The following is a 12,043-nucleotide window of genomic DNA, read 5'->3' on the forward strand; positions in this document are numbered from 1 at the left end:
TGCACTATGTTGCTTATGTTGGAAACCACTCACTGAGTCCCACCCGTGCGTGCATTAGGATTACACATTTTCTGCATTACTCATGCACGAGGAAGCCACAAGACCAAACCAAACTTACATTAAAATCCTCCTTCCACACCATCATTTATTCTGTATGTTATTTTTATTATGGTAGTACCAAGCACCCTAGCCATGGACCATGACCCCACTGTGGTACCTGCTGTATGATGTGTTTTACAGAAATCATTTAGAAACGTTTTAGGCAGTATACAAAATTATTGATTTGATTTCCTCTACATGTAAAATCAGAAATCTTTAATGACTGTCCAGCTATTCAAATCTTGGGGGAGAGGGAAGAGTAAAAAACTTAACTTTTCCTTCTATAATATCTCAGGATATGTGAGTCTAACAAAACTTCAAATGTGCATCTCATGTCGTTGGCAGCTGTCAACTTTGGTTTAAAACTCCTTTTTTGTAGCCTTGATGCATTAGCTCTTACACATTGTCAGTACAAGACTAAGAAGTGTCCCATCTTGGACCATGGAGGAAATGCTGCTCTGGCAAGGGTTTTATTGGTTAAATAAAATAATATATGTTTTATAATGGTGGTTAACTAAAAAAACAAATACAAATCTATAGTTACTTAGACACATGGAATGTTATAAGTAACCCTGGCAAAGAGAAACTCATTGGCAGAGTACAGATGAGAATTATTCCCAGAACTATTAACACTTGGAGAAGAGGTATATGTAAATTTTACATTCATCTAGATATACAATACTGTGCCTGATATCCTGTAAATAGAGGACAATTGATTTTTACCCATATGGGGAAACTTCACTGAGGGTTTGAAGATCAAGCCACCTTTTGTATTCCAATAACCATAAGGGTATAACAAAATATACTGACTCCCTCACTTTCCAGTTCATCATATTTTCTGTGTCTGTCATTGAGTCAACAGAGGTTTACAGGATCTTGCAAAAGAGGTTTTTTTTCTGACAAATGGCCCCATCTACATGGGGCTTTTTATCAGCAAAACCTCTTCCACAAAATGAATTGGAAGATGATATGCAAATGAGAGCACGATTTGCATATCCTCTTCCACAAAAAAAATGGCAGCGTAACTGTAGTCTGTGAGCAAGCAAGTCTGCCTGACTGTCTGTTTGTTCAAGAACTCCTCTTAAACAGTAATAGCTAGGATCACCAAATTCGGTATGCAGCTTCCTTTTATCATAACATAAAACAAGGTCAGGGTTTGGTTATGCCAGGACAATGGGATGTGCCTGGAATGCGATTGTTTTCCATAACATGGAAAGAGAGAGGGCTTCTAGCAGGAAGTTATATGTGCAATGACCACACTATTCCAAAACTGTATAGTAAATAAAATTTTATTTCATCTCAGATCCTGCCAGATTCTCATTGCCAGTCACAGATAGCATATGATACAGTTATGTATTAACTATTTACAATTTACAGTAGTGTATTTCTTCTCCAGAAAATGTAAGTACAAAAGCTAAGAGTAGACAAATGAGGTAATAAAATTTGGATTTATTGTAAGCAAAAGCTTAAAGAAATGGCCTTTAGCAAACAATCAAAAGATCAAATTGGAAGAAAATATTCAAACAAAAATGGCCTAATCCAACAGGAATCACCCACTAATTGCTATCCACCCAAAAATATATTGCACAATTCATTCCATCAAGAAATTCAAAATAAATAGAAGAGATAAACCATTGTGTTCAACTCCTAAAACACCCAGTGAGATACAAGAGTGGGACAAAGTCTTTCAGGGTTACAGTCTTTTTTCTCCCCTTTAAAAAAATAACCTTTAACACAAAATAGAAGACAGTATTCAATATGTATGAGGAGAAAAAAGACTCGCCACCAGAATACCACTAATTAGCATCTCTTCTCAAGGCATTTTAACTATATTCATGGTCCAAAGTGTGTGTTGATTTTTTCCTGTCTTGCTGCTCCATCTGGGACCGTGAATAATAGTTTTTCCTCTTGCCCATTCTCAATGGAGAACAGTGATATGAATGTATTTCTAAGCAGCACTGTCAAAAGACCTTGCTATCACAATTTCTTCAAGATGGTCGTAGCCACGACTGGGGGGGGAGGGGGAGAGAAGAAAATAAAGGCAAATAAATGAATGTTACACTGTAAAGAAAAAATTACAAGCACTTTTAGTATTAAAATAAATCAATCAGGAAAACAACTGAATCTGGATGCTGCTTTCTACACAGAAGGAGTAGGAGACAAAAATAACTTGAATTTGAGATCAGGAAAAATGACTTGACTTGTTCTCAGACCATGGGCAAGCAATTTAATTTCAATGTATTTCAGTCAAAACAACTGAGAAGTTGTGTAAAAGACTTCAGACCCACCTGGAAACGACATATTGCATTTGAATATAATGCCTAGTTAAATAAAATACAAAACTGACTTTCAGAATGAGAAAAAATGTTATTTATTCCCCCTTCTTTCCTGTCAAGCTATTTAGTTAAGATGACAGGAAAGTAACAATGCCACAACTCAAAACAATTCCTGCCTTGGCCAATCGTGGACATAAATCTCTCGTACTTAATCAAGGAGTGTACACCCCACATTTGCAATGCAGACACCATCCCTTTGATCATAAGTTACTTGGAGGCAAGAATGTCATATTTGGAGGGCAATAAACTGTCATAATCCAATAAAGCTTTGGAAAAACTAGAATAGCACTATTTATTCTTGTAATGAGATTCTGCTAGATTACATTAGAGTTACATGCCCTGGTCTTATTTACATTAGTAAAATAACGTGTTTGCTGACATGTCAGCATCAAGCCACTTCTTTGCTCCTTCTGAATGAGGAAGAAAATTGTTTTACAGCTAGAAAGGACAAAACCTTTTTTTCAACAAGGCCACAGAAAAAGTAATAGAAACTGCATCTCAATCTGTTTTCTGTCATGGTATCAAAAAGTATTTTTTCCCCTGTCATTACTGACACTTCAACAATTTTCAGGAACAGTAAAGTCTAATATGAAGCCAACTTGAACTTAAGCACATGCTTAAGTGTCTTACTGGACCACGGCCCACATATGCAATAGTTCATTTACGTATAAAATTAGGGTCTCTTTTGAATGTTATATGTCATAAGGATCCATTTTAAGCCCCAAAGTAAGCAAACATATTACAGTAATTTGACTTACCAATTTGCTTATTCAAATAAGTAGCCCAGAAAATGATAAAAGCACAAACAGAATAAAGCCAAGTTCAACATACTTTGTATTAGAATCTGTTTGATTAAGAATCTTTTTCTACTCCCTTTTGATATACCTGATGTTTGTACAGCTCTGAATCAGTATTTGAAAAAATGAGAACTAGCCTCAGATCAGAAAAATATATTAATCTTGAAACTGAGGCTTACTTGCTGCAAACTTAGCTTTGTAAACCGAAATATGATACAGGCAGTCCTCGAGTTACGCGGATCCAACTTATGTCGGATCCTCAGTTACGAACGGGGCTTTACTCGCCCCGGAGGACAGGAGCGGCGGGACGCCTAGGATGCCTCCTACGGGGCGAGAAAAGCTGCTCCGCGTCTCCCTGGTCTGCTGGGGGGTAGTCCCCCCCTGCAGACCAGGGAGATGGGGAGCAAAGCCGCGGAGGACGCCAGCAGCGGGATAGCCGCGGCGCGTCTGGGCTGTCCCGCTGCCCGCGTGCTCCACGGCTTTGCTCCGCGTCTCTCTGGTCTGCTGGGGGGGAGGGGTCGCAGCTAGTGCGCCCTTCCCCCCCCCCCCCCCAGCAGACCAGGCTTTTCTCCAGACACCTGTGGTAGAGCAGCTGGGGCGCTGCCGGTTGGTCCCGCAGCGCCGCTCTGGGCGCTACTGGACCAACCCGGCAGCACCCCAGCTGCTCTGCCCCAGGCATCCTGATTCAGCCACTGCTAGTCAGTTTCAGCAGCGGCTGAATCAGGACGCATGGGGCAGAGCAGCTTGGGTGCTGCTGGGTTGGTCCAGTAGCGCCGAGGAGCGGTGCTACTGGAGCAGCCCAGCAGCACCCCAGCTGCTCTGCCCCAGGCGTCCCCATGTCAGCCACTGCTGAAACTGACCAGCGGCTGACTACAGGAAGCCCGAGGCAGAGTTGCTCTGCCCCGGGCTTCCTGGAATCAGCCGCTGATCAGTTTCAGCAGTAGCTGACTTGGGGACGCCTGGGGTTAAGTTGAATATGTATGTAAGTCAGAACTGGCATCCAGATTAAGCCTGTTGAAACTTATCAGCGGCTGATTCCAGGAAGCCCGGGGCAGAGCAACTTTGCCTCGGGCTTCCTGTAGTCAGCCGCTGGTCAGTTTCAGCAGCAGCTGAATCTGGACGCCAGTTCCGACTTGCATACAGATTCAACTTAAGAACAAACCTACAGTCCCTATCTTGTACGTAACCTGGGGACTGCCTGTACACAGTTTAGGGGTATATTGCAAGCTTGCTGTACAAAGAGCACTGAGTAATTATTAACAAAACCTGGGAGGAGAGAAAGAAAAATCTAGCAGAAGGGTAATTAATTGCATGCTATAGATTTGACCTTCAAATAAATCACAATACACATATTAAGCTTCACTCACCCACATGCTAACTAAGCACAGACTGATGGAATATTCAGAAGATACCACTGCGAGGTGAGGTAAACTACAAAGCCAGGAAGAAAACAGCTTATTGGAATACTTTATTAATAGCACAAATATGATGGCAGTGAACATCTTGTGCTTACATATGAGGCTGAGAGGATTAGACAGAAACAACCCTGAAGTAAATACTAAATGTATCAAGGACGATATCCTAGGTCAATTCATCTGTGATTTGTTTTTAAACTTTCAAGAGAAACTCTTAGATATACCCCATTATAGAGGAAAAATCAGACACTAAAAAATATCCTTAACTTACTGTAGTGTTGTGTTTTTTTTCAGTAGCAAAACAAATTGACAATTTACACTTTATAATCTTTAAGACAAAAGTTAATAGGAATAAGATTCCTTATCAGAATAATGAAAGCATTCCATGCTTCTTTAAAAAATGTATCTTTATGCTCTAATATAGACCATTTATTCCACTAAAAAGGAAATTTAAATGTTCAGTACTTGTTCTCCAAAAACAATCATCACTCTATTACAAAATAGAGAGAAGCGCTATATCAACTGATTATTAATTAATATGCTTGGATTGGTTAGTCTAATCCTAGCAGCCTAATTCTGTTTCTTACACACAAGCACATCAAAAAGTTTAGTAAACATCTAAATAGGTGCTAGTCCAGGCAGATTAATAAACTAATAAAAACAACAACAAACTGGTTAAAAAAGTTTAATTTTGAAGGTCTATGAGGTGGTTAAAAAGGTAACAGTTATTTCTCTCAATATTTGATTAAATTATTTTAATACAAGCATGGTGTTCATCAGTCTAGACAATACAGTGAAGCTATTTTCTGTACAAGGACTGCTTAGCTGAGAGGGGAAGTTATACTCTTTTTATTTTACTACAGTACTTTAAATAAAATATTTGGAGTTTGGGATGAATTGGCCGAGTCTGGGCTGAAACAGACTATGTATTGATACCTTTGTTGCTATTACAGTATCGTTTCTTTCAAACAGAAGACCACACCTCCAACACCTCTGCTAACAAACCAACAAAAATTTCTAATTTTGCTTCTTGTGTTTAACCTGTTATGTGAACAGTAACTAAGTAACTCAGCAGATAAATTGAAGACATTTTAGTTTGTTTCAAATAGATCAATGTGTTTGATTTCTTGCATACAACTACCTAAAATAATAATCTTATCTGTCTCTAAAATGAACAGAGGGAGTCAAGACCAGTAAGGGGGAAGGAGAGACACTAGTACAGGATGAGCTCCATTCTGGCCCTTCCAAAACCTAGACTTCTCTATGTTCAAATGACGTATCCCATACTGGGAGAGCTGAACAGGCTTTCATTGTTTGTTGTCCATTTTTAAAAAGGCATTTTAAGGATTCATCTATGTTGGCTATATTCAGCACTTTCCCTCTTCAGTTGGTCTAGGGAAGGCTCTACTAATGGAAGTACTATTGTACTAAGAAGTTACCATTTCTGCTTTTAATAATGATAAATGGCACAACAAAAATGTCTGTACATTGGCTACACAGTCACCATTGTCACAACCATCTAGTACTAGACCAACAATGGAACAGATCAGTAGACACAAGGCCCTTTTTTCTTTTGTCATAAATGCAAGCCTACTTCTACAATGGGAAACTCATCTGAGGAAAGAAAAGGTGTTGGTTCCCTCACCTATGCCTACCAGCCAATGTTCATATATTCAGTCTATGAGTAAGGCTTACCAATGGTCGAGCATCTTCTCGTTCTAAGATCTTCTGAGCTTGGTCGGCTGGAAACTTCAGCACAGTGGTTATAACCTTTGCCATTGTCTGAAGAAAAAAAAAGTTAATGGTTTGTAAGCAATTAATCATGCATACGGAAAAATTAAATTGCTTTTTAACAGCTAAAATTATTTCTTTAATGAAGTTCTGTATGTTTTAATAACATCAGTGGAAGCCACTGCAAAGAGTAAGATGTACAGTAAGTCTAACTTCAGTACCGGGCAAATTAGTCGAAACAATAGTAAAGAATAAAATTGTGAAGCATGTAGAAAAACATAATTTGTTGGACAAAAGTCAACATGGCTTCTATAAAGGGAAATCCTGTCTTACTAATCTGTTAGAGTTCTTTGAAGGGGTTAAACATGCGGACAAGGGGGATCCAGTAGATACAGTATACTTGGATTTTCATAAAATTTTGACAAGGTCTCTCACCAAAGGCTCTTGTGTAAATTACATGGCCATGGGATAAGAGGGAAGGTCCTTTCTTGGATTGAGAACTGGTTAAAAGACAGGAAACAAAGGGTAGGAATAAATGGTAAATTTTCAGATTGGAGAGGGGTAACTAGTGGTGTACCCCAAGGGTCAGTCCTGGGACCAATCCTTTTCAAATTATTCATAAATGATCTGGAGAAAGGGGTAAGCAGTGAGGTAGTAAAGTTTGCAGATGATACCAAACTGTTTAGGATAGTCAAGACAGAAGCAGACTGTGAGGGACTCCAAGAAGATCTCACCAAACTGAGTGATTGGGCAACAAAATGGCAAATGAAATTTAATGTGGATAAGTGTAAAGTAATGCACATCGGGAAAAATAACCCCAACTATTCATACAGTATGATGGGGGCTAATTTGGCTACGACAAATCAGGAAAGAGATCTTGGAGTTATCGTGGACAGTTCTCTGAAAACTTCCACACACTGTGCAGCGGCGGTCAAAAAGGCAAATAGGATGCTAGGAATTATTAGGAAAGGGATAGAAAATAAGACCCAGAATATCTTACTGACCCTGTATAAAACTATGGTACGCCCACATCTTGAATACTGTGTACAGATGTGGTCTCCTCACCTCAAAAAAGATATTTTGGTCTTGGAAAGGGTTCAGAAAAGGGCAACTAAAATGATTAGGGGTTTGGAACGGGTCCCATATGAGGAGAGGTTAAAGCGACTGGGACTTTTTAGTTTAGAAAAGAGGAGACTGAGGGGGGATATGATAGAGGTATATAAAATCATGAGTGGTGTAGAGAGGGCGGATAAAGAAAAGTTATTTATTAGTTCCCTAAATAGAAGAACTAGAGGACACCAAATGAAATTAATGGGGAACAGGTTTAAAAGTAATAAAAGAAAGTTCTTCTTCACACAGCGTGTAGACAACCTGTGGAACTCCTTCCCAGAGGAGACTGTGAAGGCTAGGACTATAATAGAGTTTAAAGAGAAGCTAGATAATTTCATGGAGGTTAGGTCCATAAAAGGCTATTAGCCAGGGGATAAAATGGTGTCCTTGGCCTCTGTCTGTCAGAGGCTGGAGAGGGATGGCAGGAGACAAATCGCTTGATCATTGTCTTCGGTCCACCCTTTCTGGGGCACCTAGTACTGGCACTGTCGGTAGACAGGATACTGGGCTAGATGGACCTTTGGTCTGACCCAGCACGGCTGTTCTTATGTTCTTACAGTGTAGTTTTACATCTCATTTGTTGCTATATGGATTTTATGAAAACAAAGATTCTTCAGTTTGTATTAGCACAGGCCTGGGCAAAATACGGCCCGTAGGCTGGATCCGGCCCACCAAGCCACCAGGTCAGGCCTGCAGAGACTGTTGAGAGCCCCAGGCAGGCTCCCCTGCTTGCCCAACATACCACTCAGAAATACAGCTGTGGGGCATTTCTCTTGAAAAACCAGAGGGGAGAGGAGAAGATTTAGATGCTGCTCCTGCTCCCAGCACAATCCCATTGGCCAGTTTCTGGACAGAAACTGGCCAATGGGAGCTGCCTGTTTGAACAACAGGCAGTCACGAAGCACAACCCCCTTTCCCTCCTGCTCAGTTACTGACTCAAGCGTATGGCTGAGCAGGCAGAAACATTTTAAGTTCTGGAAGCCTTTAGCTCTGCAGGCAGGCAGGTTTGGCTGCTGGCTGGTAAGTCTCCTGGTCAGAGCCTGCCTCTGGCACCCCAGCCCTTCCCTTCCCCAAATGTCTGCCATCCCTCCCCCACTCCTGCCCCGCTACTCCACAAATCCAAACCTTCTGCCCCCCTCTTGTACCCATACCCCTTCCTAGATCTGGCATCCCAATCTCCTGCCTGAAATCACAATCCCCTCCTACCCTAGCTCACATCCCAAAACCCTGCACCCTAGTCCTCTGCCCTAGGTCACAACTGCCTCCTTCACCCAAACACCCTCCTAGACTCCATTCTCCTGCCTGCACCCCAATCCCTTACCCTAAGCTCCATTCTGCACCCAACCTCCATCTCAGACCCCGCACTGCCGCCAATAATATCATGCGGCCCTTGACCACTTTCCAAATTCTTGGAGTGGCCTCCTATCAAAAACTATTGCCCACCCCTGTATTAGCGAAAACTGCTGCCACCATACAATGTAAGTTCTGTAGTCAACACAAAGCTCAAGCCCTTTCATAAAACAACACTGCAGATATTGTTGCAAAAGATTCAGCCAAGGAGATCTCTTCCAATGGCCAATCTTAATCTCTGTGGCACTTACAAGATACATTTTTAAATCACATAAAATAATGTTGTACAACTTAGGGATATAAGCCTCTGTGCCGCCTGCCTACCCGCAATGCTCCTGCCTCTAACACAAGCTGCAGTGTGGAGGGTAGGTGGGGGGTCAGAGGAGGTTGCCCCAAAGTAGTTGATAAAAATTCTATCGTCTACTCGATTAGCCAATTAATCACATCTTAACATCCCTAGTACAACTCAACTGTGTTTATATCAGCTTGATTCCTTGTAAAACGAAAATAAGCTACTGCACAAGCAGGTTCCAGATATAACAGCAGAACTTCATTTGTGGAAACATTCTTGGCAGGTGTGCAGTATGCTGCATTGATACAGCAAAGTGTTCTGACATCCTCTTACGAAAAGAGTCATAAGCAGAAAAAGCAGTTATTTACCTCCCGTAACTTTTGTTTTGTGAGATGTGTTGTTCATGTCCATTCCAATCAGGTGTGTGCACACGTGCATGGTAGCAAAAGATTTCTCCCTACCAGCTTCTGTAGGGCTGGTCTGGGTGCTCCCTGGTTTGGCACTTCTATGTGCTCAATATAGGACCCTGCTGACCCGCCCACTCCTTGGCTCCTTCTTGCTGTCACTCCCATAGAAGGAAAGGGGAGTTCTGGAATGGACATGAATAATACATCTTGAAGAACAACAGTTCTCGTTTATGTGAATTCCAATCGGGTGACACACAAGCCTGAGATCACGCGGCAGGGTCACAGTCTTGTACTGACTAGAGCACTACTTGCGTGAATGGTGCATTGGTTGTAGCCTGATGAGTAATGGTGCAGTGAGCAGCAAAGGTATGGCTGGAAGACCAGGTCGCCACTCTGCAAATTTCCTGGGTAGGGATCTGAGACAGGAACACTGTAGAAGAGGCTTCTGCTCTCATGGAATGCGTGGAGAGAGGAAGTAGAGGCACACTCTCAAGGCCATAGCATTTGTGGATATAGGAGACCACCCCATGATAAGATATGCTGAGATAGGTCTGGCTGGCCTTTCATCTTGTCTGCCACTGCTCCAAACAGCTGTAATGTCTTTTGGAATAGCTTTGTTCTGTCAATATAAAAAGCTAATGCCCAATGGATGTCCCGGGAGTGGAGTCTCTACCCCCCCCCCCCCCCCCAAAAAAAAATAAAACACCACCCAGAAAAGATACATGACCTTGGGAGAAGATGTTTCTGAACCTTCAAAACTGTTTACAAGATATAGTTCAGTACAACTGTTATTGCTGACGTTTGGTGTCAAAACAACATCAGAAGGCTCAAAAATAACGATCTAGCATTCAAACGCTGAACAAGACTGAAATCGTGTTCTTGACACACTGTCTACTACCATCATAGCATTCCATCAATAGCAAATATACAGTGCTCAAAACCTATGCAGCAAGAGTGAGAAAAATTCAATTCTAATCCAAACCATATGTCACATCACAGCGTAGAGCATTCCATACCTTTGTCTCACGGCCCATCATATATTCAAACAGCACCTTCCGCAAGTATTCAAACTCAGTAGGCTCTCCAAAGAGAGAGACATCAGCATGGCAGAGATTCCCATCTGTGTAAACAAAAGTAAGACTATATTTATACTGACAGTCACTCTTATAATGCAAAATTACTCTCACTTACAAAATGACTGGAACAAAATATAATAAAATAGTGAAACGTATTAATTTGAACAATTGTGTCAAATGCCTTTTTTCTACACCAATACACAGTAATAGATACATTTAAAACAGAATTTGCTTGAGTGCTGCTGCAAACTTCCTCCATTACAATTTCATTCAGAAGCATGTCAGCTCATGTAAATAAAAAAAATGAAACCAATTTAGTTCCTTATTTTAAAATCTGAATAAATACACAGGATAAATTGGTCTAATTAGTATTCTAAACTGTAAGATCCTTAAGTAAGCCTCTGTAGTTCTGAGCTTATTGAAAGCTGGGTTAGTCAGTACCTTCCTCAAGATCAAACCTCTATATGCAAAGGTTTTATTTCATATAGAGTAAAATCGTCTAATTTAAAAAGATAAGCAAACAGGTTGAGGTGCTGAAAGTGATGGGATAGTTGAGAGGTAGACAGAATAAATCTCCAGTTTTTAATATTCTTTCCAATTGCATTTCCCTCCCTGACAGTGTGATATTATTTATATGATCAGAATACCTACAAGCTTGAATCCTGGACCCGCATTATACTAGGTGCTGTACGACGTAAGTATAAAACAACAGATGGATCCACATTAACCAATAGGGGCGTACAAGGAAACAAGGAGATAATATTGGTCCGTGTTTAAGACAGGGGTCTCTAGAAGCCAGTAGCCTCACCATTGTCAAGTTTTTTGTAGGCATCATGGCAAAAGAGAGTCATAAGGAGGGATTTAAAGGAAGATAATGAAATTGCTTTGTGCATGTTTATGGGGAGCTGCTCCCCAGCACAAGGGGAAACATGCAAAAGAGCATGAAGGTGCTCATTTAAAAATTTAATACATGTGTGATGGAGGCTGGTTTTATTAACTGATGGAGGTGGGAGTCGACATCTCAACAGTGAATGAGCAGGGTCTTGAAAATGAAGACAAGTACCTTATGTTTGATGCAATAGAGAATGAGGAGCCAGAAGACAGATGCAAAGATACAAACTTTGCAGCAGCATTCTGAATGGATATGAGTGGGGGCAAGAAGGGATTCATCAAGGCCAGAGAAAAGAATGTCATAGTAATTGAGATGTGAGAATGAGGGCCTGGATAATAGTTTTAGCTATGTGGATGGACTGGAAATGCCATCTCTTAGAGATGTTATAAGAAAGATTAAGACATAGAATGAATTCAAGGACCTAGTCAGACACTCAAGATGAAGAGGATGCCACGGGCCTGAGAGCAGCTGAGAAACTTCTGCATCTGAGAGATGACACGAACATTATTGAAGGGGGGAGGTAAAAATCATGTAATAT

The 12,043-nt window shown here is 41.0% G+C and overlaps 1 protein-coding gene across 5 annotated transcripts in view; it reads right to left on the reverse strand.

The window, feature by feature from the left end:
- Positions 1 to 1,372: 1,372 nt before the first annotated feature.
- GOLGA4 (golgin A4) overlaps positions 1,373 to 12,043 on the reverse strand; it is a 98,640-nt gene continuing 87,969 nt past the window's right edge. For 4 of the 5 annotated variants that reach the window (XM_075921788.2, XM_075921787.2, XM_025185123.3 and 1 more), the window contains 4 exons: positions 10,554 to 10,657; positions 6,343 to 6,429; positions 4,600 to 4,663; positions 1,373 to 2,108 (listed from right to left, as the gene is read on the reverse strand). In XM_075921788.2, the coding sequence (XP_075777903.2) occupies positions 4,634 to 4,663; positions 6,343 to 6,429; positions 10,554 to 10,657 (221 nt within the window). In that variant the 3' untranslated portion in view covers positions 1,373 to 2,108; positions 4,600 to 4,633. The remainder of the gene's footprint in view (positions 2,109 to 4,599; positions 4,664 to 6,342; positions 6,430 to 10,553; positions 10,658 to 12,043) is intronic. The other variant, XM_075921786.2, reaches the window with a different exon arrangement.

The sequence above is a fragment of the Pelodiscus sinensis genome, chromosome 2 (assembly GCF_052426305.1).
Source record: "Pelodiscus sinensis isolate ZL-2025 chromosome 2, ASM5242630v1, whole genome shotgun sequence".
NCBI classification, from domain to species: domain Eukaryota; kingdom Metazoa; phylum Chordata; order Testudines; family Trionychidae; genus Pelodiscus; species Pelodiscus sinensis.